This window comes from Cinclus cinclus, chromosome 33 (genome assembly GCF_963662255.1).
Source record: "Cinclus cinclus chromosome 33, bCinCin1.1, whole genome shotgun sequence".
Classification (NCBI taxonomy): Eukaryota; Metazoa; Chordata; class Aves; order Passeriformes; family Cinclidae; genus Cinclus; species Cinclus cinclus.
In genome coordinates, this window is record NC_085078.1 from 2,592,915 (window position 1) to 2,616,465 (window position 23,551).

The 23,551-nt window shown below is 63.3% G+C and overlaps 5 protein-coding genes across 9 annotated transcripts in view; 2 read left to right on the forward strand and 3 right to left on the reverse strand.

The window, feature by feature from the left end:
* Positions 1–1,355: 1,355 nt before the first annotated feature.
* LOC134055529 (vacuolar fusion protein MON1 homolog B-like) lies at positions 1,356–4,030 on the reverse strand. Of its 2 annotated transcripts, XM_062511923.1 has the most exons (5): positions 3,799–3,969; positions 3,235–3,666; positions 2,012–2,834; positions 1,764–1,911; positions 1,356–1,540 (listed from the first exon to the last, which is right to left on the reverse strand). In XM_062511923.1, the coding sequence occupies exons 1-5, from the start codon at positions 3,935–3,937 to the stop codon at positions 1,358–1,360; spliced, it is 1,725 nt and encodes a 574-aa protein (XP_062367907.1). In that variant the 5' UTR covers positions 3,938–3,969; the 3' UTR covers positions 1,356–1,357. The 2 variants fall into 2 exon arrangements, with proteins under 2 accessions (XP_062367907.1, XP_062367906.1); XM_062511922.1 differs by having other exon boundaries at positions 3,235–4,030.
* Positions 4,031–4,170: 140 nt separating this feature from the next.
* On the forward strand, positions 4,171–6,493 carry LOC134055604 (proline-rich protein 2-like). The gene is made up of 7 exons (XM_062512010.1): positions 4,171–4,175; positions 4,439–4,586; positions 4,761–4,912; positions 5,209–5,736; positions 5,818–6,029; positions 6,113–6,187; positions 6,311–6,493. Exons 1-7 carry the CDS (start codon positions 4,171–4,173, stop codon positions 6,376–6,378), a joined length of 1,188 nt encoding a protein of 395 aa, XP_062367994.1. The 3' UTR covers positions 6,379–6,493.
* IMP4 (IMP U3 small nucleolar ribonucleoprotein 4) lies at positions 6,458–9,627 on the reverse strand. 3 transcript variants are annotated; one of them, XM_062511938.1, is made up of 9 exons: positions 9,576–9,627; positions 9,119–9,227; positions 8,704–8,790; positions 8,133–8,236; positions 7,441–7,573; positions 7,187–7,341; positions 6,964–7,058; positions 6,816–6,886; positions 6,458–6,729 (listed from the first exon to the last, which is right to left on the reverse strand). In XM_062511938.1, exons 1-9 carry the CDS (start codon positions 9,576–9,578, stop codon positions 6,617–6,619), a joined length of 870 nt encoding a protein of 289 aa, XP_062367922.1. In that variant the 5' UTR covers positions 9,579–9,627; the 3' UTR covers positions 6,458–6,616. The 3 variants fall into 3 exon arrangements, with proteins under 3 accessions (XP_062367922.1, XP_062367921.1, XP_062367923.1); XM_062511937.1 differs by having other exon boundaries at positions 8,133–8,242; XM_062511939.1 differs by lacking the exon at positions 7,187–7,341 and having other exon boundaries at positions 8,133–8,242.
* Positions 9,628–9,712: 85 nt separating this feature from the next.
* On the forward strand, positions 9,713–12,177 carry CCDC115 (coiled-coil domain containing 115). Its single transcript, XM_062511944.1, is given in 7 exon segments — positions 9,713–9,781; positions 9,783–9,873; positions 10,069–10,169; positions 10,690–10,793; positions 11,069–11,160; positions 11,423–11,551; positions 11,701–12,177. Coding segments are annotated over 7 exon segments (765 nt in total). The 3' UTR covers positions 11,880–12,177.
* Positions 12,178–12,283: 106 nt separating this feature from the next.
* UBA1 (ubiquitin like modifier activating enzyme 1) overlaps positions 12,284–23,551 on the reverse strand; it is a 29,181-nt gene continuing 17,913 nt past the window's right edge. The window contains exons 12-26 of one of the 2 annotated variants that reach the window (XM_062511914.1): positions 23,372–23,482; positions 22,658–22,738; positions 22,004–22,159; positions 20,824–20,989; positions 20,157–20,353; positions 19,237–19,301; positions 17,751–17,946; positions 17,044–17,115; positions 16,526–16,715; positions 14,933–15,021; positions 14,464–14,556; positions 13,891–14,082; positions 13,314–13,415; positions 13,036–13,136; positions 12,284–12,586 (exon numbers count right to left, since the gene is read on the reverse strand). In XM_062511914.1, the coding sequence (XP_062367898.1) occupies positions 12,451–12,586; positions 13,036–13,136; positions 13,314–13,415; positions 13,891–14,082; positions 14,464–14,556; positions 14,933–15,021; positions 16,526–16,715; positions 17,044–17,115; positions 17,751–17,946; positions 19,237–19,301; positions 20,157–20,353; positions 20,824–20,989; positions 22,004–22,159; positions 22,658–22,738; positions 23,372–23,482 (1,947 nt within the window). In that variant the 3' untranslated portion in view covers positions 12,284–12,450. Of the gene's footprint in view, positions 12,587–13,035; positions 13,137–13,313; positions 13,416–13,890; positions 14,083–14,463; positions 14,557–14,932; positions 15,022–16,525; positions 16,716–17,043; positions 17,119–17,750; positions 17,947–19,236; positions 19,302–20,156; positions 20,354–20,823; positions 20,990–22,003; positions 22,160–22,657; positions 22,739–23,371; positions 23,483–23,551 lie in introns of both variants that reach the window. The other variant, XM_062511913.1, reaches the window with a different exon arrangement.

The following is a 23,551-nucleotide window of genomic DNA, read 5'->3' on the forward strand; positions in this document are numbered from 1 at the left end:
CTCACGTTTTCTCACCCTTTTCCCCTCACGTTTCCCTGCCCTTTTCCCCTCACGTTTCCCTGCCCTTTTCCCCTCACGTTTTCCCGCCTTTCCCCCTCACATTTCCCTGCCCTTTTCCCCTCACGTTTTCCCACCCTTTTCCCCTCACGTTTCCCTGCCCTTTTCCCCTCACATTTCCCTGCCCTTTCCCCCTCACATTTTCCTGCCTTTCCCCCTCACATTTTCCTGCCCTTTTCCCCTCACGTTTTCCCGCCCTTTTCCCCTCACGTTTTCCCACCCTTTTCCCCTCACGTTTCCCTGCCCTTTTCCCCTCACGTTTTCCCACCCTTTTCCCCTCACATTTTCCTGCCCTTTCCCCCTCACATTTCCCTGCCCTTTTCCCCTCACGTTTCCCTGCCTTTCCCCCTCACGTTTTCCTGCCCTTTTCCCCTCACGTTTCCCCGCCCTTTCCCCCTCACGTTTTCACGCCATTTCCCTTCTATTTTCCCACTTTTTCACCTCACATTTCCCCACCTTTTCCCTTCATATTTTCCCACTTTTTTCTTCCCACATTTTTCCACCTTCCCCCTCACATCTTCCCACCCTTTTCCTTCCACTCTTTCCCCTAACCTTTGTCCCCCTTTCCAGCTGTTTCTGTCCCTTTCTGACACCATTTTCTGTACCCTTCTCACCCCCAGTCTGTCACTTTTTCCAGCATAATCTCTTCCCTCTTTTCTTCTCCCTTTCCCGTCTATTTTTGCTGTCCATTTCCTGTCACCTCTTCCAGCCTTTCCTGTCACATTTTCCCACTGTTTTCTCACATCTTTTCCCACTGATTTCTGCACCCTCATCCCTCTCTTTTCTGTCCCATTTTCACTCTTTTCTGTCTGCTCTTACCCACCTTTACTTTCGGGTTTTCTCCCCATTTTCTCTCCCGCATTTCTCTCATTTTCAGTTCCCTTTCCCCCCTTCTCTATCCCATCTCCTCCCTGTTCTCATCTCTCCCCACTTCCTTCTTCCTCACCCTTCAGACCATGTTCCTGCTGTCCCCTCACCCTTAAGGCTGTGTCCCATTACCCCTCAGGTCTTGTCCCCTTGTCACCCCATCCCCTCAGGCCATGTCCTCTTGTCCCTTCACCCCTCAGGCCATGTCCCTGCTGTCCCCTCACCCCTCAGGCCATGTCCCTACTGTCCCCTCACCCCTCAGGCCATGTCCCCTCACCCCTCAGGCCATGTCCCTACTGTCTCCTCACCCCTCAGGCCATGTCCCTTCACCCCTCAGGCCATGTCCCTGTGGTCCCTCACCCCTCAGGCCGTGTCCCCTCGTCCCCCAGTCCCCCCGGACTCAGGACTCTCCCCAGGGTCTCAGTGTTTATTGTCAGCCCTCGGGCTCGGGCGCCTCGGGGCGTGCGGGTGCAGCACAGAACGGTGCCGGGTAGCGGATGAACAGCCAGTCCTCCTCCTTCTTGAGCCAGCGCAGCAGCTTGGTGAGCACGGCGATGGCGCCTGCCTTCGTCACCAGAGGGCTGAAGCAGCTGTACAGCTCGAATTTGCTGGTCACCTGTGGGAACCCACGCCTGTTAATTGTGGGATTTACTGACAGCAGAGCCAGTGAGCGTCCCAGTAACTGGGATTTACCGATGACACCGCATCCCATTAATTGTGGGATCTACTGATAGCACCGCCAACCAGTGACCCCCACTAACTCCAGAATCTTCTCAGGACAGCACAAACCCGTGCTGCTCACTCTGGGCCCTGCTGATGTCTCCTTCCCCTCGGCTCACCCAGGCCAGGAGCGTTTCCTTCTCAGCCACGTGGTAGAGCAGGCGCAGGGGCCGGTGCGGGCTGTGCACCCGGCTGTGCAGGTAGTGGTACAGGTCGAAGAGCCGGTGCTGCTCCTCCTCGCTGGTGTAGGGCTCCTCCAGCTCGGGGCTGCGGCCAGCGAGGGAAGGGAGACAGGGACGTCAGGAGAGCACCACGAACACCCCCCCACGCCTCCCAATTCTGGGGTGTCCCCCCCATCCTCACCCACCTGGTGAACTGCGGCAGCTGCTGCATCTCCTCCGGTCCCTCCAAGGGTTTGTAGAGGAAGTGCCGGAGCTCGGGGGCTCCGGGGCGGGACGGGCCATACCCCGCTCCCCCTCGCACGGCCGCGGCCAGCTCGGCCAGCCAGCCCTGAGCCCGCAGCGTATCCTCCAGCTGCCGCCGGCACGCAGCCGCCGCGTAAAAACCCTCTCGCTCCGTGGACAGCAAAATCAGCATCACGCCGCCCTCCTCCTCCTCCTCCTCGCCCAGCCTCGCCGCGTACGCATAGAAATACCCATCGGGGTTGAAACGGGGCAAACACACGGGGGTCCACACCTCGCCCGCCCCCGCGCCCGCCCCGCCACCCAGCAGGTTGAGCAGCAGGTGCAGGTCGCTGGCACAGAGCCGTCCGCCCTCGGCCAGCGCTCGCTGCCTCGCCGCTGTCACCAGGCGTCCCCGGGCTGCCAGCACGGCCAGGGCTGGCGCCGGGCGAGCGGCGGCGGCGGCTCGGCGTAGAGCCCCGGACACGGCTCGGCGGAGCCCTCCGGGCAGGGGCAGGCAGCGAGCGGCTCCCAGCATCAGCCGCCCATCGGCAGCGGCCCCGCAGAGCAGCCGGTCCAGCACGGCCTCGGCACCCGCCAGCAGCCGGCGAAGGTCGAAGCCGCGGCGGCGAGCGAAGACGCGGGCGATGCCACCGCGGGTCAGCAGCGACAGGATCTGCTCGTGCACGAAGGCCAGCTCCCGCCGCAGCTGCGCCGCTGACTGCCGTGTGCGGGACACCGACACCAGCAGCAGCGGGCCCCGCTGCTCGAACACCAGCGTGCGGTCCTCTGCGGGCGAGAGAGGGGACAGGGCGGTCACACGGGCTGGGGGGGGGGGGGGACACGGAGGGAGTTGGGGGAATGGCTGGTTTGGGGTGTGAGGTTGTTTCTGGGGAGTGGCTGTAGTGAGAAAGGTTTTTTTGAGGGGTGGTAAGACTCCTGAAGGGGTTTGGGGGGGAAGAGAGTTTTAGGGGGCTGGTTGTAGCTGAGTGGATGGATTTGGTAGATTCAGCTGTACCTGGGAGAGGTGGTTTTGGGGGTGGGATGTTGTGTTCGGAGGGGCCTGCTGTAAGCGGGGATGGCTGTACCTGTGGGGGCTGTTTCAGGGCTACCTGGGGGCAGGGCTGCGCAGGTTTGGGGTTACCCATGGGTGGCTCTGTGTAAATTTGGGGGTTCCGCGGTCCCGTACCGGAGCAGATGGCACGGATGGCATTGCCGCCGCTCTGGATGAAGGACACGAGGGCCATCATGACACCCATGGTGGCCGCCAGCGCCTCCTCATTGCCATGGCGGGAGTAGATCGGCTTCCCGGCCTCGCTGAGCACGAACACGTGTTTGCGCCGCGCTCGCCAGCCCGCGGCCGCCACGTCCTCGTCCGCGCCGCGCCGCCCGCCCGGGGCTGACGTGGCCGCCGCTGCCGTCACAGCTGCTGTCACCTCCTCCTCTTCCTCACTCGGGTGACACACTGGGGATGTCACGGTTGCTGTCACCTCTTCCTCTTCCTCCTCGGGGTGACACGCTGGGGACGTCACTGCTGCTGTCACCTCCTCTTTATCCCCTGCAGGAGGATGTGCTGGGGGCGTTGCTGCCATGGTCATCTCCTCCTCGCTGGGTTGAACGCCTGGGGACGTCACTGCTCTTGTCACCGCTGTGGTCACCTCCTCCTCCCCACCGGCATGACAGCCCTGGGATGCTGTAGCTGCTTCTGCTGTCACTGGTGCCACCACATCCTCATCCCTGCCACACGGCCCACCTTGAGGTGTCATGGCCACTGCCACCTTCTCCTCCTCCTCGGTGGGGTGGCACCCCAGGGACATTGTGGCTGTCACTACTTCTGCCACCTCCTTGTCCTCCCCCTCATTCCCAGCAGGGTGACACAGAGATGATGTCATGGCTGCCACTGCTGTCACATCCTCCTCCTCTTCATCCTCCCCACTGTGGTGACAACTTGGAGTCGCCTCGTCCACTCTCCTCACTGGGTCCATCTCTGCCACACCTGTGACCACCAGGGGGCACCGGGGCGGTGCCTGCGCACCTGAACAGCCCCGCCCTGCCCCACCGGCCCTCACCAAGGGCGGGGTCAGGGGTCCTGGGCACTGCTTCGGCCAGGGCAGCTGTAGGGGACATGGGGTGGGGTCATCGAGGGCGTGGCTCCTCAAGCCACTCCCCCAATTCACACCCTATGGCCACACCCCCAGCCCTAGTGGTCTCCCCAGGCCACGCCCACTATCAACACGCCACACCCCTATAGAGCCTCACCCCGGGACACCCCACACGTGCCTCTCTGGCCACGCCCCTATAGTGAAACCACGCCCCCACCTGCGCTAGACCACGCCCCCATAACTTTAACCCCGCCTCAAAGCCCCATAGGGACACCCCGCCCCCTCACAAAGCCCCGCCCTCCGGCTCGATCGCCCCCCCCGGCCGCCCCCTCCCCACTCGGCCCCGCCCCCGCGCTGGCCCCGCCCCGCGCGCGCTCACCGGCCGCGCTCCCGCTCCCGCCGCCACCGCCGCTTCCGGGGCCGCCGCGCCGCGCGTCCCGTGACGTCACCGCGTCGCGGCATTCACCAATCACCACGCGGCGCGGGGGAAAGGGGGCAGGGCCACCGCACGCCGACCAATCAGCGGGCGAGGGGCGGGGCCTACGGAGTGACGCCTCTTTTGGCGGGTTCCCCCTCTCCACCCCCTTCCCTCATTCTCCCTGTGACGTCACAGGGGCGGAGCCTGGGCCCAGCCTCGTGCCGAGGGCGGGGTCATAGGGACCCCTATAGGGGCTATAGGAGCCTGGCTCCGCCCCCGCAGGGCCCCAAGGGCTACAGGGGTCCCCTAAATGTCTCTGGGGGCACCCCGGCGGCCCTGCAGGGGCTGTGCGACCCCTCCTCAACGGCCCCATTGAGCCTTTAGGGACCCCCAGATGAGCCCTATGGGCCACGGGCACACCAGGGGTGCTTTAGGGCACCCCCGAAGTTCTATAGGCCCTCTCCCAATAGCATTAGGGGACCCATGCAGGGACTGTAGGGTCTGTAAGGACACCCTCAATCTCTCCAGCGGGTCTTCTCACAGGCTCTGTAGGGTCTCTAAATCCACCAAGACAAGCTGCAGGGGCAATAGAGACCCCAAAAAGCCCCCCAGAGCCCCTAAACAGGCCTTCCAGTGTCTCTAGGGACCCCAAGGCTCCCACAGGGGCCCCCCTAAAGTTCCCCAGGGATTGCCCAGGGGAGCTTTGTGCCCCCACCTCGTGTCCAGCCCAGGGGCCGGGCTCCAGCCGGGGGCGGGGCCTGGGGACTGAAAACCCCCCCAGGTCCTCTCCGTGCCCCACACACCTGAGACCCCCAGCACTCCCACAGGACCCCGATGGCACCTCCACCGCCCCCCGGCCACCTCAGCCTGGCCCGCGGGGTCCAGGTGAGAGGAACACCCGGGGATTTCGGGGGGGGCCGCTCGGAGCTCAAGGGGCCGCGGGCATCCGGGGCGGAGTGGGGGCACGAGCGCGGCCGCGACACTTCCTGGCCCCGGAAAGGGGAAGTGAAAGAAGGGACCCATCTTCACGGGGGGGACCCCGAGAGGTTGGGGGGACGCGGGAACTCTGGCAGCCCCCATTTTGGGGGGCCGCAGGTGATTCCCTGCCTCCCCAGCCCCCCCTGTACCAGGACGCTGTCGCTCGCCGGGCCCTGCGGCCCACCCTGCTCAGGTGAGTATTCACCACTGGGGGACAGGTGACCCGGACAGGTGTCCCCTTCCCCTTCCCTGCCCCTCCCCTGCCCCTCCCCAGGAGTGTTTCGGTGCCGGCCGAGCCCCCCGCGCCCCCCACCATGGATGTCACCTACGCTGTGGTCAACAAACCCCGCCGGGGGGGCGGGGCCGCAGGAAGGGGCCACTCCCCTTTGGATAGAGACCACGCCCTCTTCGCAAAAGACTCCGCCCCCTCGGGCACGTGCTCGCTCCCGGGGAGCCCCGTGCGCCGCCCCTCCCCCAGCCCGGCAGGTGAGTGGTGATGGGGGGGGAGGGGGGTTTTAGGGGCTGAGGGGGCCCCAGGACCGGTAATTCTGAGCCTGCTCCCCCCACAGGCTCCCCCAGACCCACGGATGGCACCTACGAGGTCGTGACCCCCTCCGCAGACCTCGGTAGCAGCCCCTGCCTCGGTGAGCACGGGGCGGGCACGGGGTCCTGGGGGGGTTTGGGGGTACCCGGTGTCCAGGGGGGGTCAAGGGGGACAGCATTGGCCAGCCCCACCCCCTCACTGACCCCCTGCTACCCCCCCTCAGGGTTTAACTTCCGCATTGGGAAGCCCAAGGGCCCGCGGGACCCCCCGGCCGAGTGGTCTCAGGTTTGAGGGGGGGGCCGGATCCCTGAGCCCCCCCCACAGAGGAGGGGCCACAGCAGAACCCGGCCAATCCTTACAGAGCCCAATATACAGAAAAACGATTTATTACGACAAATAAAAACTGATTCTGTGACCCAGACGTGCCTGGGGGAGTCCAGAGTGGGCTCAGCTGCCGAGGTGATCTCAGGTCTACAGGTGGGTCCCACCTAGGGGGGCTCTCCAGGTGCTTGGGAGGGTCCTGGGGGGCTCAGGTGGCGCTGAGCAGGCGGCGCTTGGGGGCCGTGGCCGTGTACGGGTGCCAGCGCCACTCCACGTCGGCCGTGTCCCCCTGCTCCAGCGTCCCTAGGCGGATCAGGTAGGCTGGGGGGGACAGGGAGGTTGTTGGGACATTTGGGGACACGGGGGGGACCCTTTTAGGGTTGTTGGGGACAGCAGGGGACACTCACGCCTCAGCTGGAACCGGGGTCCCACCTCCTCCAGCTCCACCGTCCGCCCCCGGCGCCGGTACACGTGGTTCCTGTGGGGAGGGGGGGGATCAGAGGGGCCCAGTGGTGGGGAGGGGGGGGTCCGTCCGTGTCCCCACGTGTCACCCACCGCACTAAAATGACGTCGTCCTCGTTGGCGAAGGTCACCACGCGGCGGCTGTCGGGACGGGGAACGGGGAACAGGTGCTTCAGGATGGTCCCGACCTAAGGGGGGACAGGGATGGGGTCACCCCCATTCTGGGACCTCCTGTGTTCCTCCCTCCTGTCCCCATTTCCTCCCCTGTCCCCCTCGTTGTCCCCCCCATACTCCCCACGTCCCCCCCCGGCCGTACCCTTTTTCCGAGAGTGGAATCCAGGCGCAGCAGCAGCAGGTGGGGGGCGGCCAGCGGGGCCCCCCCGAGCCCCCCGACCTCCTGGCGCAGCACAGCCCCGCTCAGGGTGAAATGGGCAGTGGGGCCGTGGGGCAGGTGGGACACGGTCAGCCCATCTGGGGAGGGGGTGGGGCTTCATCAGGACACACCCCATCGGGATGAACCCCACCCCCAAAAACGAAACCCCCCGCCCCAAATTCCCACCCCGCACTGACCGGGCCTCCCGCGGGTCTCGTGCACCACCAGCAGGTCGGTGACCCCCGCGGCCCGGCACGCCCCCACCAGAGCGCCCAGCTCGGCGCGGCCCCGGTTCATCCGGCGAGCCCCCGGCAGCAGCAGGCACAGCTCCTGGGGACGGGGACGTGGGGCGGGCTCAGCGGGGCCGCGCCCTGCTTGTGTCACTACAGTGCCCCCCCAAATCACCCCCCTCGTGCCCCCCAAGAGACAGTGGCAAGTCCACGCCCATCCACGGCCCCGCCCCTTTCACCAAATCAGGGTTGCTAAGAGTCACGCCCACGTTGAGACCACGCCCACAAAGAGCCCTCCCACTCCCATGGGTTTCACCCCCCACCACTGGATCAGCCACAAAGGGGTGGGGCAAGGCAAGCCCCTCCCACTGCACAACCACACCCAGCCAAGGCTCCACCCTTTCCTGAAGCCGCGCCCCCATGGATGGGATCAAGGTGGTCAGACTGGGCCAGGGACACACCTAAACATAGCCACACCCATCCGAGCCACACCCAACTCAGGCCATGCCCAAAACTGCCCACACCCACTCCAGGCCATGCCCAAATTTGGCCACGCCCAGCTCAGACCACACCCAAACCTGGCCACACCCACCAATCTTAGACCACACCCAAACCTGACCACACCCACCCAACTACCACCCCTCTTAGACCACACCCACCTTGACAAAGAGACGCAGGCGGGAGCTGGGGTCACGTGAGGTCGTCACCATCACCTTGGGGGGCTCCAGTCCCGCCCACCTGTACTCGTCATCCTGGCTGTCACCTGTCCCTGGGGGCGGGGCTTTGTCAGGCTACACCCCCATCGTTCCCAGCCACACCCACCCCAGGGGCAGTTGGTGTGAATTCAGGGACTTGGTTTTGGGGAGATGAATTTAATTCCCATTTTGGGAATTCATGGCTCATTGTGGGGGAGATGAGGCCCAGATTTGGGATGCAGCCCAGACTGTGGTGCAATCCCCCCCCAGTCATTTTGGGCTGAATTTAATCTCATCTGGAAAATTTAAAAACCCACACGTAATTTGGGGAAACGTGGCAGATTTGATCTTGATGCTGGAGCCAGTCTTTTTTCTTTAGGTTTTTTTTTTCAGCTGCCTGCCTCCTGATCCATTCCCCTCTCCCCATTTTGGGGTCCAGCTCACCATCCCCCACCCCTGGCTTTGGAATTTCCAATCTCACCAAATCTGGGGGTCCCTCTCCCCACCCTCCCTCCCAGTTTGGGGTCCCACTCACCCCCCCCTGGTGCCTCGAAGTCGAACTCGAGCTCCTTCTGCAGGGCCAGAGCCTCGTGCCGCAGCTCCGTGGGCAGCAGACGATTCTCTGGGGGGCACAGAGACGGGGGGCTCGCACAGGACCCCCAACCCTCCCCATTTCAAATACCCCACCCCTAAACAAGTCCCCAGATAAACCCTTGGGCCCGCAGCACCGCCAATCTCCCCTCTTACCCCACCTTTAACAACCCCAAATATCTCCAAATCCCCTTAAACTCTTCTCAATCTCCCCCAAGCTCTCCTTAACTCCTCCAGATCTTTGCTGCCCCCACCCCCCTTTTCACACTCCTGGAATCTCTCCTAACACCCCAAAATTCCTCCCGGACCCTTTTTCCCCCTCCCAGCCCCACTCTCGTCCCCTCCCCGTGTCCCGGTACCATCGAGCGCCCTCCGCAGGCTCTCCCTGCGTTCCCGCTGCCGCTGCTGCTGCTGTTCCCTCGCCCGGCGCTGCAGATACTCCCGGCGCTCCCGGGCCTGGCGCCTCAGCTGCGACACGGCGACAAACAGAGGTGACACCGAGGGTGACACACGGGGGGGATGTGGGGAAGGGTCCGGAGTGGGAGACACGGCTGAGGGGGGGGGGATTGGGGGCGGTATGGAGGGACTGGGGGCAGAGATGACATTGGAGGACAGCGGATAAAGAGTGAGGGGAACGTGAGGGAGGATATGGGGAGCGGGGGAGGGCCTGCTGTGGGGAACACGGAGATATGAGAGGATGGACACGGGGATGATGTGGGGGGAGGTCGGAGGCGCCAGGGAGGGATGGGAGACACGCGGGGACAAGGGGAGGACACGAGGGGGACACGGAACCCCAAAACTCCCCGCCCCCCTCACCATGGTGGCGGCCGCTCCACTCCGCGCCGCTCCTCACACGCCAGCACCTCCCAGCACCGCCGCCTCCCATTGGCCGAGAGCCGGCGGACCAATGGGAGCGCGCGGTGCTGCCGGAAAGCGCTGCGCCCTTAATCAAGATGGCGGCCAGATCAGCATCACCCCTCCGCGCTGCCGGCCCTCACGCAGGCCCCGCCCCGCGGGCTACCACGAGCGCCGATTGGTCGAGAGGTCCCGGGGAGGGCTGCGATTGGAGGAGGCGGGGCCGGGCAGGAGGCCGCGCTGAGGGCAGCAATGGACGGTGAGGGCGGGCCGGGAGCTCCGGAGGGCTTTGGGGATTTCTGGGGGTCCCGGCGGTGTCTGGGGGGGGTCTCCGGGGACCGTGGGGACGGTCGGGCCGGTCTCGGGGAGACGGGGGTGGTTTTGGTGGGTCTGGGGGAGCCCGTGGGTTCTCTCCGGGTGTTTATGCGAGGTCCTGAGCCGTGTCCCTCCCCAGGGTCGCTGTCGCTGTCCCTGGACGCGGCCGCGCTGGAGGTGATGGAGGCGCTGGAGCTGCTGCAGCAGCGGCGGGAGCAGCTGGAGCAGCACCTGCGGCAGGTGAGGAGACGCGGGGACACAGCGGGGACACAATCGGGGCACACCCACCCTTCGTGGGGACACGTGTGAGGAGGTGCCACCCGCCACAGGGACACGCCTGGCGGGTGTCACCCACTACAGGGATGTGCCAACCCCACGGGGACACACCTGGAGACAGTCCCTTGCTGTGGGGACATGGCTCGGGACACCCCACCTGTCCTGGGACATATGGGGGGAAACACGTCACCCACTGTGGCGACACAAAGGGACACGCCACGGGGCTGTGTGTGCTGCCCATGTCCCCAGGGTTGCCTGTGACCTGATGTTCCCATGTCCCCTCAGATGGATGTCCCTGACCCCATGTCCCTGTGTCCCTCCAGGGCTGGCTGTCCTAGTCCTGTGTCCCCAGCCAGGGTGGCTGTCCCCGTGCTGTGTCCCCAGTGTCCCCACAGTGGTGGCTGTCCCTGTGCTGTGTCCCCAGTGTCCCCACAGTGGTGGCTGTCCCCGTGCTGTGTCCCTAATGTCCCCAACGTCCCCACAGGGCTGGCTGTCCCTGGCTCAGGCCCGCTACTCCCTGGGCTGTCACCGCGTCTCGTCCCTGCAGTACGGGGCCACCATGGTGCCCCGAGTCCGTGTGTGCCACAGGTGGGGGGACATCGGGGGACAGGGACACTGGGGGGGACAGTGGGACATTGGGGACACTTGGTGGGAGGTGACAGGGATACAGAGATGGACGTGAGCACACTGGGGATGCACTGGGATGTCCCCAGTTTGGGTAGGTGACACAGGTGACACCGATGTCCCCAGTGACGGGGAGGTTTAAGGGTGCAGGGAGGTGACAAGGGGGTGCATGGATGTCCCTGTGGTGGTAAAGGGACACCAGGGTGTGCTGGTGACACTGTCCCCGCTGTCACCCCCAGGCAGGACCCAGAGGGGCGTCCCCACTTTGAAGAGGTGCCTGGAACAGGGGGGGACCCCCAGGACCCTGACCCCCAGCAGGGGGGGGGTGAAGGTGAGTGGGGGGCTGGGTGGTCCCTGGGGGGAGGGGGGGGGGGGTCCTGTGGGTGTGGTGGTCCCCAGAAGGTCCCCAGTGGGTGGTGGGGACAGACTGGGGGGTTCTGGGGATGTCACCCATGGGTGCTGGGGGGTGCAGGGGAGGAACTCGGGGGAATTTGGGATGCTGGGGGTGGTTCTAAGGGGTCGTGTGGGTTTTGGGTGGGTTCCTCAGTGTTTTCTGGGTGGGGGGTCTCTGACCTTTCTCCGTCCCCCCCCAGGGCTGCGGCAGCGCCGGGGAGCCCCGGAAAAAGAGGGGACCCCCACCCGGCCCCCCCCGGACCCCCTGGGCTGGTTTGGGGTCCTGGTGCCCCCCAGTCTGCGGCAGGCCCAGGGCAGCTTCCAGAAGGGTGAGGACTGGGGGGAACTGGGAAGAACTGGGGGATCCCCAAATCCAGGGGGGTCTCTAGAATGGGGGGAATTCCCCAAATCTGGGGAGCACCTAAAGGTCATGACCCCCGTGACCTCCTTGGTCCCCTCGTGTCCCCTCTGTCCCCAGGGGTGACGCTGGCAGTGGAGGTGGCCGAGCTCCAGGCCACCATGGAAGCTGCGGCCGCCCGGTACCGACAACTCCTGCAGCAGAAACGTCACCTGGCTGGGGACAGCGGGGACAGCCAGACCCCCACGGGAACCCCTGGGGACAGCAAGGGTGACAGAGAGAGCTCAGCGACTGCGTGACACAAACAGCGAGGACACATCTGCAGGTGACACACGGCAGCACAGGTGACACCGCGAGCCACGGGGACACAGGTGACACAGGGCTGCGCTGACCCTTCACGGGTGACACAGCTGCCACCAGTGACACGGAGGACAGAACCTGCCTGTGGGTGGCACCAAGTCCCCAAGGCCCGGAGGCGACACCGAGGACTTTGCGTGATGTGACCGGGGGCGTTGCCCATGTCACCACCCCCAATAAAGCCACCGTGGTGCCCCCGGACTTGCTGCCGTCCTGGTGCCACCACAGGGTCATTTGTCACTGCTGTCATGTGCAGGCCATGCTAGTGTCACAGTGGCCAGCGCCACCCCGGGGTCATCTGTCACCGCCCCTCAGCACCACGTGACTCGGACACGCCCCCCTTTTTTGCCAAGGTCTATATTTATTGGGTGGGGTCCTCGCCCCGCCCCCAAGCCCCACCCCATCTCAGGGGCGGGGCCGACACAACGACGACTATGGAGAGGGGGCGTGGCGTGATGGGGCGTGACCTGTTGGGGCGGGGCCGGGCGGAGGGGGCGGGGCCGGGCGCGCCCCCTAGCGGATGGTGTAGCGCACGTAGGGCACCTCGATGTCGGCGTCGCTGTCGTCGTTGCAGCAGAGCTCGAACACCAGAGCCTTGACGTGGCGGCCCAGCTTCTTCTTGGACACCCGCGTCACGATCTCTGTCATCCTGCGGGGACGGGGGGGGACATGGCAGGGACATGGGGTACAGTGTCTGTCACCCCGTGGGGACAGGGGGTCTGGTCTCTGTCACCCCGCGGGGACAGGAGAACGTGGCAGGACATGAGCAGTGATTTCTGCCACCCTGCGGGGACAGGGGGGACATGGCAGGGACACGTGGCACAGCTCATCCTATGGGGACGGGAGGGGACACCGCGAGTGCAGAAGGGACACGGCCACACCCTGTCCCCAGCCCTGGGACATGTCCCCCCAGCACAGGACAGCGTTCTCGTCCCCAGGACACATCCCTGCCATGGGCCAGGCCTTCCTCCAACCCTCCTGTCCTGTCCCCTGCCCTGGACCCCACCTGTGTCCCTGCTGTCCCCCAGTATCCCCAGTGTCTTCAGTGTCCCGGCTGCCCCCCAGTATCCCCAGTTCCCCCAGCGTCCCCAGCCCTACGGTTGGTCCTGGCGCTCGCGCAGTTTCGCGGCCGGCATGAAGAAGGAGTAGAGCATGGACACGCCCTGGGACAGCATGGTGATCTCCAGTCGGTGCTGCTCCTGTGGGGACACGGAGGGACGCGGGCTCAGCGGGGCTTGGGGACATGGGCCACCTTGGGGTCAGGAGGGCCTGGGGGGACATCAGCCATCACAGGGCTTGGACCATTCCCAGCACTCTCCTCTTGGTCAGGGTCCCTCAGTTGTCCCCTCCCAGCTGCTCCCAGTGGCTCCCAGTACCTTGAAGTAGGTGAGGAACTGGCGCAGGGTCATCTCCTGCCCGTCGGGCTGCAGCCCCTGCACCTCGAACCGGTCCCACAGCGTCCACTCCACCTCGTAGTACTGGGGACATGGCAGGGGATGGTCAGAGCCACGGGGGGACCCCGAATCCCCTCTGGGAATGACACCTGTCCTCACTGTGACCCCGAATCCCCTCTGGGAATGACACCTGTCCTCACTGTGACCCCGAATCCCCTCTGGGAATGACACCTGTCCTCACTGTGACCCCGAATCCCCTCTGGGAATGACACCTGTCCTCACTGTGACCCCGAATCCCCTCTGGGAATGACACCTGTCCTCACTGTGACCCCGAATCCCCTCTGGGAATGACACCTGTCCTCACTGTGACCCCAAGTGTCCTCTGCCCAGACCCCCAGCCCCACAGTGACCCCAAACCTCCTCTGCCAACATCCCCATGACCCCAAACCTCCTCTGCCCACACCCCCAGCCCCACAGTGACCCCAAATCCCTTCTACTCACACCCCCACGACCCGAACCCCCCCGTGCCCACGTCGCTGTCCCCACGGTGAGTGCCCACCTTGTTGCGGGGGCAGGCGAGGGGCTCGGAGAAGCCCACGAAGGGCAGTGCCAGGTTGAGGAAAGCGTTTTTGTAGGAGCTCAGCCTGCGGTGCCCCTGCACCAGCTTGAAGAGCTCCAGGCACGCCAGGCCCACCACGGCTGCCGTGGTGGTGGCGATGGCCGGGATGATCTTCCCCGCGATCAGTTTGCTCTAGGGATAGTAAAAACAAAAACAAAAACAAAACAAAAACAAAACAAAAAAGAGGATTTAGGGTTTGGGGAATGGCAAAAACAAATTAGTTTGAGGGGTTCATAGCATTTCATGTCTTCTCCCCCCACCCAGGGCTTTGCGGGTGCTGTGGGATTTGTAGGGGTTCTGGGTGTGTCACACATCCCATAATGACCCCTGGAACACTCCACAGAACCCCTCCAGCACCCCTTAGCACCCCATAATAACCCCACAGAGCCCCCAGACCCAAGGTGGCATTTCTAGTGCCCCCATTGCCCCCCCACCCAGTACCCCCAGTGTTCCCAGTGCTCTTTCTGTGCTCCCAGCCCCTCTCCCAGTGCCCCCAGTTCTCCCAGTACCCACCTTGTGGCGGTCGGCTGGGGGGATGTCGTAGTTCTCCGCCCGCAGGTTGGAGGCGGCCACGATGAAATCCATGTGGAAATTGGTGTCATCGTCCTGGGGACAGCGGGGTGGGTGGGGGGCACCCAAAGGGGTCGGGGGGCAGCAGGGATGGGTGGGGGGCACCCACAGGGGTCAGGGGGCAGCAGGGATGGGTGGGGGGCACCCACAGGGGTCGGGGGGCAGCAGGGATGGGTGGGGGGCACCCACAGGGGTCGGGGGGCAGCAGGGATGGGTGGGGGGCACCCACAGGGGTCGGGGGGCAGCAGGGATGGGTGGGGGGCACCCACAGGGGTCAGGGGGCAGCAGGGATGGGTGGGGGTCACCCACAGGGGTCGGGGGGCAGCAGGGATGGGTGGGGGTCACCCACAGGGGTCGGGGGGCAGCAGGGATGGGTGGGGGTCACCCACAGGGGTCGGGGGGCAGCACCCACCTTCTCGAAGTCGATGGGGAACATTCGGAAGCCCGGGAGCTCCTCGGGGCTGGGCAGAGACGCCTTCAGCTCCTCCAGGCGCCCGTCATCTGTGGGGAGGGGCGCACGTGGGACCCCCGGCACCCCCACGGCACCAACGGGACCCCCACGGCACCCACGGGACCCCCACGGCACCCACGGCACCCCCATGGGACACCCACAGCACCCACGGGACCCCCACGGCACCCCCAGCCCCCCACCCAAATTGGCATTGCCAGTCTGCCCAGTTCTCCCCCAGTGCTCCCCAGTCTCCCCAGCCCGTACCCAGTGTGGCACTGGCAGCTCCCCAGTGCCCGCAGCCCCTCTCCCAGCACTCCCAGTTCCCCCAGTATCTGTACCCTGGCAGCTCCCCAGTGCCCCCAGCCCCTCTCCCAGCACTCCCAGTTCCCCCAGTATCTGTACCCTGGCAGTTCCCCAGTGCTCCCAACCCCTCTCCCAGCACTCCCAGTTCCCCCAGTATCTGTACCCTGGCAGTTCCCCAGTGCCCCCAGCCCCTCTCCCAGCACTCCCAGTTCCCCCAGTATCTGTACCCTGGCAGTTCCCCAGTGCCCCCAGCCCCTCTCCCAGCACTCCCAGTTCCCCCAGTATCTGTACCCTGGCAGTTCCCCAGTGCCCCCAGCCCCTCTCCCAGCACTCCCAGTTCCCCCAGTATCTGTACCCTGGCAGCTCCCCAGTGCCCCCAGCCCCTCTCCCAGCACTCCCAGTTCCCCCAGTATCTGTACCCTGGCAGTTCCCCAGTGCTCCCAACCCCTCTCCCAGCACTCCCAGTTCCCCCAGTATCTGTACCCTGGCAGTTCCCCAGTGCCCCCAGCCCCTCTCCCAGCACTCCCAGTTCCCCCAGTATCTGTACCCTGGCAGTTCCCCAGTGCTCCCAGCCCCTCTCCCAGCACTCCCAGTTCCCCCAGTATCTGTACCCTGGCAGTTCCCCAGTGCTCCCAACCCCTCTCCCAGCACTCCCAGTTCCCCCAGTATCTGTACCCTGGCAGTTCCCCAGTGCCCCCAGCCCCTCTCCCAGCACTCCCAGTTCCCCCAGTATCTGTACCCTGGCAGTTCCCCAGTGCTCCCAGCCCCTCTCCCAGCACTCCCAGTTCCCCCAGTATCTGTACCCTGGCAGTTCCCCAGTGCCCGCAGCCCCTCTCCCAGCACTCCCAGTTCCCCCAGTATCTGTACCCTGGCAGTTCCCCAGTGCCCCCAGCCCCTCTCCCAGCACTCCCAGTTCCCCCAGTATCTGTACCCTGGCAGTTCCCCAGTGCTCCCAGCCCCTCTCCCAGCACTCCCAGTTCCCCCAGTATCTGTACCCTGGCAGTTCCCCAGTGCCCGCAGCCCCTCTCCCAGCACTCCCAGTTCCCCCAGTATCTGTACCCTGGCAGTTCCCCAGTGCCCCCAGCCCCTCTCCCAGCACTCCCAGTTCCCCCAGTATCTGTACCCTGGCAGTTCCCCAGTGCTCCCAGCCCCTCTCCCAGCACTCCCAGTTCCCCCAGTATCTGTACCCTGGCAGTTCCCCAGTGCCCCCAGCCCCTCTCCCAGCACTCCCAGTTCCCCCAGCAGCCGTACCCAGCGTGGCACTGGTGCTCTGCAGCTCCTGGTCCGACACGTGGATGCGCACGCCGGCCTTGGGGGCGAAGGGGGGCACGTGCACGTGGCGCAGCAGCTCGGCCACGGCCGCGCGGTCCCGCGAGCCCGCGATGCCGTAGCTCTGGGCAAACAGGTTGGCAGCTGCCACCACGTAGTCCAGGTGCAGGGGCTGTGGGCACAGGTGACACTCAGGTGGGTACAGGTGGCACCCAGGTGGGTACAGGTGGCACTCAGAGGGGCACAGGTGGCACCCAGGTGGGTACAGGTGGAACCCAAAGGGGGAGAGGTGGCACTCAGAGGAAGAAGTCCCAACTAAAGGAGATGTCCCCTGCCAGGTAACACAGCCCCACCCCTCAGGTGACCCCCCCCCCCCCAGGTGACACCCCCAGATCACACCCCCAGTTGACCCCCTCAGGTGACACCCCCACGTGACGCAGGTGACCCCGTCAGGTGACACCCCAGGTGACCCAGCTCCTCCCCCCAGTGACCCCACTCACGTTGTCGGGGTCGAACACGAGGGGGTGGGGGCAGCGCTTGGGCCCCGACCAGAACAGCGTCCCCGAGTTCGTCTTCTGTGGGGGGCAAAAGTCAGGGCTAGCAAGGCAATTAACTGGGATAATCAACTAATTAATTGGAGTTAATGAGGTAATTAACCAGGTAATTAATTGGTGTTAATGAGGTGGTTAAGGGGTGGGAGAAGTTGTGCAGCAGCTGGTGGGTGTTGGGGTAAATGAGGTAAGTGGAGTAAATGAGGTAATTAATCCATGTTAATGAGTTAATTAACTGGTTGACAAAGTTAATTGGTGTTAAAGAGGTAATTAACTGGTTGACAAAGTTAACTGGTGTTAATGAGGTAATTAAGGGGTGCCCACTTGGTGGAAGGGAAGTTGTGCAGCAGCTGGCAGATATTGGGGTAAGTGAGGTTGGGGTAAACGAGGTAATTGATTGGGGCAAATGAGTTATTTGGGGTTAAATATGTAATTAATTAGGCTAACAGTATAATTAATTGGAGTTAATGAGGTAATAAAGGTGCTGTCACCTGGCCCGGGGGGAAGTTGTGCAGCAGCTGGGGGATGTTGGGTTTATAAATGAGGTTGGGTTCATGGGGTAATCGGGTAAATGAGCTATTTTGAGTTAACAGCAGTCACAAATGGATGCTACCGATGTAATTAATTGGTGCTAACAGGTAACAAGGGGTGCCCACCTGGCCCGGGGGGAAGTTGTGCAGCAGCTGACGGATGTTGTTGCTGTACTGGAGGTGCCAGTGCCGGCAGGCCCAGGCCACGCAGTCGGGCCAGGCTCGGGGCCGGTCGCTGACCAGGCTGCGCTGCACGGCCTCCAGAACCTCCAGGGGCTGCGTCCCTGCCAGGCGCAGGGTCCGCTCCAGGAACTTGGGGTCCCTGGGGAAAAATGGGGTGCAGGGGTTAGGGACTGCTCCAGGAACTTGGGGTCCCTGGGGAAAAATGGGGTGCAGGGGTTAGGGACTGCTCCAGGAACTTGGGGTCCCTGGGGAAAAATGGGGTGCAGGGGTTAGGGACTGCTCCAGGAATTTGGGGTCCCTGGGGAAAAATGGGGTGCAGGGGTTAGGGACTGCTCCAGGAACTTGGGGTCCCAAGGGAAAAATGGGGTGCAGGGGTAAGGGACTGCTCCAGGAATTTGGGGTCCCTGGGGAAAAATGGGGTGCAGGGGTTAGGGACTGCTCCAGGAACTTGGGGTCCCTGGGGAAAAATGGGGTGCAGGGGTTAGGGACTGCTCCAGGAACTTGGGGTCCCAAGGGAAAAATGGGGTGCAGGGGCAAGGGACTGCTCCAGGAATTTGGGGTCCCTGGGGAAAAATGGGGTGCAGGGGTTAGGGACTGCTCCAGGAACTTGGGGTCCCTGGGGAAAAATGGGGTGCAGGGGTTAGGGACTGCTCCAGGAATTTCGGGTCCCAAGGGAAAAATGGGGTGCAGGGGTAAGGGACTGCTCCAGGAATTTGGGGTCCCTGGGGAAAAATGGGGTGCAGGGGTAAGGGACTGCTCCAGGAACTTGGGGTCCCTGGGGAAAAATGGGGTGCAGGGGTAAGGGACTGCTCCAGGAACTTGGGGTCCCTGGGGAAAAATGGGGTACAGGGGTTAGGGACTGCTCCAGGAACTTGGGGTCCCTGGGGAAAAATGGGGTACAGGGGTTAGGGACTGCTCCAGGAACTTGGGGTCCCTGGGGAAAAATGGGGTGCAGGGGTAAGGGACTGCTCCAGGAATTTGGGGTCCCTGGGGAAAAATGGGGTGCAGGGGTTAGGGACTGCTCCAGGAACTTGGGGTCCCTGGGGAAAAATGGGGTGCAGGGGTTAGGGACTGCTCCAGGAATTTCGGGTCCCAAGGGAAAAATGGGGTGCAGGGGTAAGGGACTGCTCCAGGAATTTGGGGTCCCTGGGGAAAAATGGGGTGCAGGGGTAAGGGACTGCTCCAGGAACTTGGGGTCCCTGGGGAAAAATGGGGTGCAGGGGTAAGGGACTGCTCCAGGAACTTGGGGTCCCTTGGGGAAAAATGGGGTACAGGGGGGGTTAGGGCAGTGCAGGGTCTGCTCCAGGAACTTGGGGTCGCTGGGAAAAGGGGGTACAGGGGGTCGGGGGGGTCACAGAGTCCGCTCCAGGACCTGGTGATCCCTGGGGTACTCCCGTGGGATTTTGGGGTGCCCGTGCCCCCCACTCACATCAGGTACTGGTTCACGTTCTCGGCCGGTTGTTTGAAGAGCCCCTCGAACTCGTCACGCGCCCACTGCAGATTGAGGGGGTGTCACTGGGGGGGCCTGGCACCAGGGTACCCCAAAATGGGGACTGCAGTGTCCAGGACACCCCCAAACCACAACCCGGCGTCCGAAACCCCCCCAAATGGGGACTCCGGTGTCCAGGATCCCCTAAAACAGAACCCAGGACCCCCCCAAAACCAAGGACTGCATTGTCCACACCCCCAAAATCAGAACCCCGAACCCAGCACCTCCAAAACCAGCGATCCAAACTGGGATCCCTGTGCTCTCCAGGACCCCCCAAGAACCAGAACCCAAAACCCCCCAAACCAGGGAACCCGGTGTCCACAACCCCCCGAAACAACAACTCCAGTGCCCAAGATCTCCCAAAATGTGATCCCTGTGCTCTCCAGGGTCCCCCAAAACCAGAACCCCGGTGTTCAGGATCCCAAAAAATAGGGAACCTTGTGTCCAGGACCCCCCAGAGCACAACTCCAGTGTCCAGGACCCCTTAAAACCAGGGAACCCTGTGTCTGGGATCCCCCAAAATGGGACCCCAGTGTCCAGGACCCCTCAAAACCACAATGCCCAAAATCAGAACCCAAAACCTCAAAAAAACAGGGAACTTGGTGTCCAGGACCCCCCAAAATGGGGACCCAAGTGTCCAGGACACCCTAAAATGGGACCCCAGTGTCCAGAACCTCCCTAAAACCAGGGAACCCCCGAAATGGGACCCCAGTGCCCAGGATCCCCCAAACCAGGAAACCCAGAGTCTGGGATACCCCAAAACAACACCCAGAACCCCTCAAACATCACCCAACCATTTTTAACCCCTTCCATCCTGGCGCAGCAGGTGCCCCGCACACCTGGGGCACACCTGCACGTACCTGCAGCGTGTGCTCGATGGCGTTGGGGAAGTTCTTGAGGGTGCAGATGGGAATGGCCTTCTCGGGGGGGTCCTGGCTGGAGCTGTAGGACTCACTCAGGAATGGGATCACCACCTGCACGTTGCCCTTCGTGCCCAGCGTGCCCGACTCCAGCAGCGGCTTCCGGTAATAAACGCAGCGCCGGTCCATGTACAGTCCTGAGCATGGGGTGTGGGGCAGAGTTATGGGGTGGGTCGGGGGGTGTGGGGCACCCCACAGGGTTGTAGGGCATGACCAGGGGATATAGGGGATCCTATAGAAAACATGCTCCATGTACAGTCCCGTCCATGGGGTGTGGGGCAGGGTTATGGGGTGGGTCAGGGGGTGTGGGGCACCCCCAGAAAGGAGACACCCCACAGCACACTGCCTAACATCTCTGGGGGTTATGGGGCACCCCATGAATATAGAGCACCCCCATGGGCTGTGGGGGACCCGGATATGGGGGAAATTCAAATATGGGGCAGTTTCTGTTATGGGGCACCCCAGGACTATGGAGCGCCCTCAGGTAGGAGGAACCCGCAGATATGGGGCGCCCCAAGGGCTATGGGGCAGCCTCAGATATGGGGCACCCCAGGGGCTATGGGGCAGCCCCCCCAGGGTCCCCGTGCCCCCCAGCCCCCGCGCTCACGTGCGTCCACGTTGTCCAGCGCGTTGGCGACGCCGTCCAGCCCCTCGAAGAAGTCGTCGTCGTAGACGCGCTCGGTGTCGGGGCCCACGCGGTCGGTGCGGCTGCTGATGCGCAGCGCCGGGTTCATCTCCCGCGCCGCCGCCGCCGCCCGCTCCGACTTCAGCTTCTGTGGGTGGGGAGGACACCTGGGTGTGAGCCCCGCCCCTTCGGACACGCCCTTGTAGGCCACGCCCCTTTCCTAACCTGATGATTCCAGAAAATGAGTTGGTGACACTGGCCAAGAAACTCAACCGTTGGTGTTGGCCAAGAAACTCAACAGGTGACATTGGCTAAGACACTCAACCACGGGTGTTGGCCGAGAAACGCAACTGTTTGCGTTGAGCACAAAAATCAATTAATTGATATTAACCAGGAAAATCAATCACTGGCAAAAAACCACAACCATTGGTGTTGATAAAGAAACTCAGCCGTTGATGATGAGCGTGAAACTCAGTTGTTGATGTTGGCCAAGAAATTCAGCTGTTGGGGATGAGGCACAAAACTCAATCATTGATATTAACCAGGAAAATCAATCATTGGCGTTGGCAAAGAAACTTTGACGAGCGCAAAACTGAACCGGTAACATTGCCCAAGGAACTCAATTGTTGATGTTGGCCAAGAAACTCAAGTGTTGATGTTGAGCGTGAAACTCAACCATTGACGATCACAAAACTCAATCGTTGATAGAAACCAGTAAAATCAACTGTTGGTATTGGGCAAGAAACTCAACCGTTGACGTTGAGCACAAAATGTGGTTGTTGATGTTGGCCAAGAAACTCCGATGAGCGCAAAATGCAATTGGTAACATTGGCCATGAAACTCAATTGTTGATGTTGAGCACAAAACTCAGTCCTTGATATGAACCAGGAAAATCAATCATTGACATTGGCCAAGAAACTCAACCGTTGGCCTTGAGCATGGAACTCAATCGTTGATAGTTAAGCCATGAAACTCAACCGTTGGCCTTGGCCAACTCAACGGCAGCATCTTAAGGATGGATGCCCAACCCCCATTGGCTCCACCCCTCATGACCCCCCCAAACTCTGCTCCTCATTGTCCCCCCAACTCCTCCCTCCCCGCCCACCTCCAGCTCGGTGTAGCCAACCCAATGTTGGCCAACCCAACGTTGGCCAACCCTCACCGTGACGTCCCACGGCCGGAAGAGGAACTGGCGGTTGAGGTTGGACTTCTCGATGGTGTCCATGTCGGTGACGGTGACGCTGCCCTCGGGGCCGCAGCCCAGGCCCACCATGGCAAAGTTCTTGAGCAGCTCGCAGCCGATGGCCCCCGCCCCCACCTGCCGGGGACACGCGGGGACACGTGGGGACACGGCAGGAGGGGGACTATGGGGTTGGGGACACGTGGGGACGTGTGAGGACAGAGGTGGGGACACGGCACAAGGGGGCCCAGGGGGTGGAGGACATGTGGGGACAGAGCAGGAGGTGGCCTGGGGAGGGTTGGGGACACACGGTGGGAAAGGGACGGGAGTGAGGGGACACTTTGGGACACTCTAAGGACACCTGAACAGAGTTTGGGACGTGAGAGACGTTGAGGACAGGACACGAAAGAACAATCAGGAAACGTGTGAGGACACCGAGGGACACCTGAGGGACACCTGGGGACACTCAGGGTGGCCCAGGAGGGCTGGAGCCATGCGGGTGGGAGGTGACACTTGATAAATCCACAAAGGGAACTTTGGTGACATTTGAGGAGCAGGTGACAACACCAGAGACTCGTGGACGATGGAGGACAGGGTTGGGGACATTGGGGACACTGACCACAAAGTGTCACTGACCACAAAGTATTTCTGGGCACCCAGCTTGGCCTGCAGCTCGGCCCCGAACACGGCGATCTGCCCGTCGTAGCGGCTGTTGCGCTGGGGACGATGTGACACCGGCGTCACCTGGCTGTGTCACCTGCCAGGGGACACCCCCGGGGCTGCAGAGCCACCATGGGGACGCGGGGGGGTGACAGCGGCCGTGGCTCAGTGTCCCCAAGGAGTGACCACCTTGAACCCGTGAGGCACCTGCTGTCCCCAACGAGTGACCAACGGCAATCCTCCAGCTCATGTTCCCCACAAGGTGACACCACCCAGCCCCACAGGTGTCCCCTCAGTCCCCCAAGGATGTCCCCAACATTCAGGGGTGGTCCCTAACCTAAGGAGTGTCCCCCAACCCCCAGAGGTGTCCCCAGCCCCCCCCAGGTGTCCCTCACCGGCCGGCACTGCTCCTCGGTGAGCAGTGTGTCGCGGTTCCCCAGGTGTCCCCAGCCCCCCCAGGTGACCCCAGGTGTCCCCAGGTGTCCCCAGGTGTCCCTCACCGGCCGGCACTGCTCCTCGGTGAGCAGTGTGTCGCGGTTCCCCAGGTGTCCCCAGCCCCCCCAGGTGACCCCAGGTGTCCCCAGGTGTCCCTCACCGGCCGGCACTGCTCCTCGGTGAGCAGTGTGTCGCGGTTCCCCAGGTGTCCCCAGCCCCCCCAGGTGACCCCAGGTGTCCCCAGGTGTCCCTCACCGGCCGGCACTGCTCCTCGGTGAGCAGTGTGTCGCGGTTCTCCTCGGGCAGACACTCGAGTGCGTCGAAGTAAAGCCACTGAGTGATGGGTGTGAACTTCCCCGACACAGCCTGTGGGGACAGGGACAGTCTGGGACATGGGGACACTCAGGGACAGCCTGGGACATGGGGACACCCAGG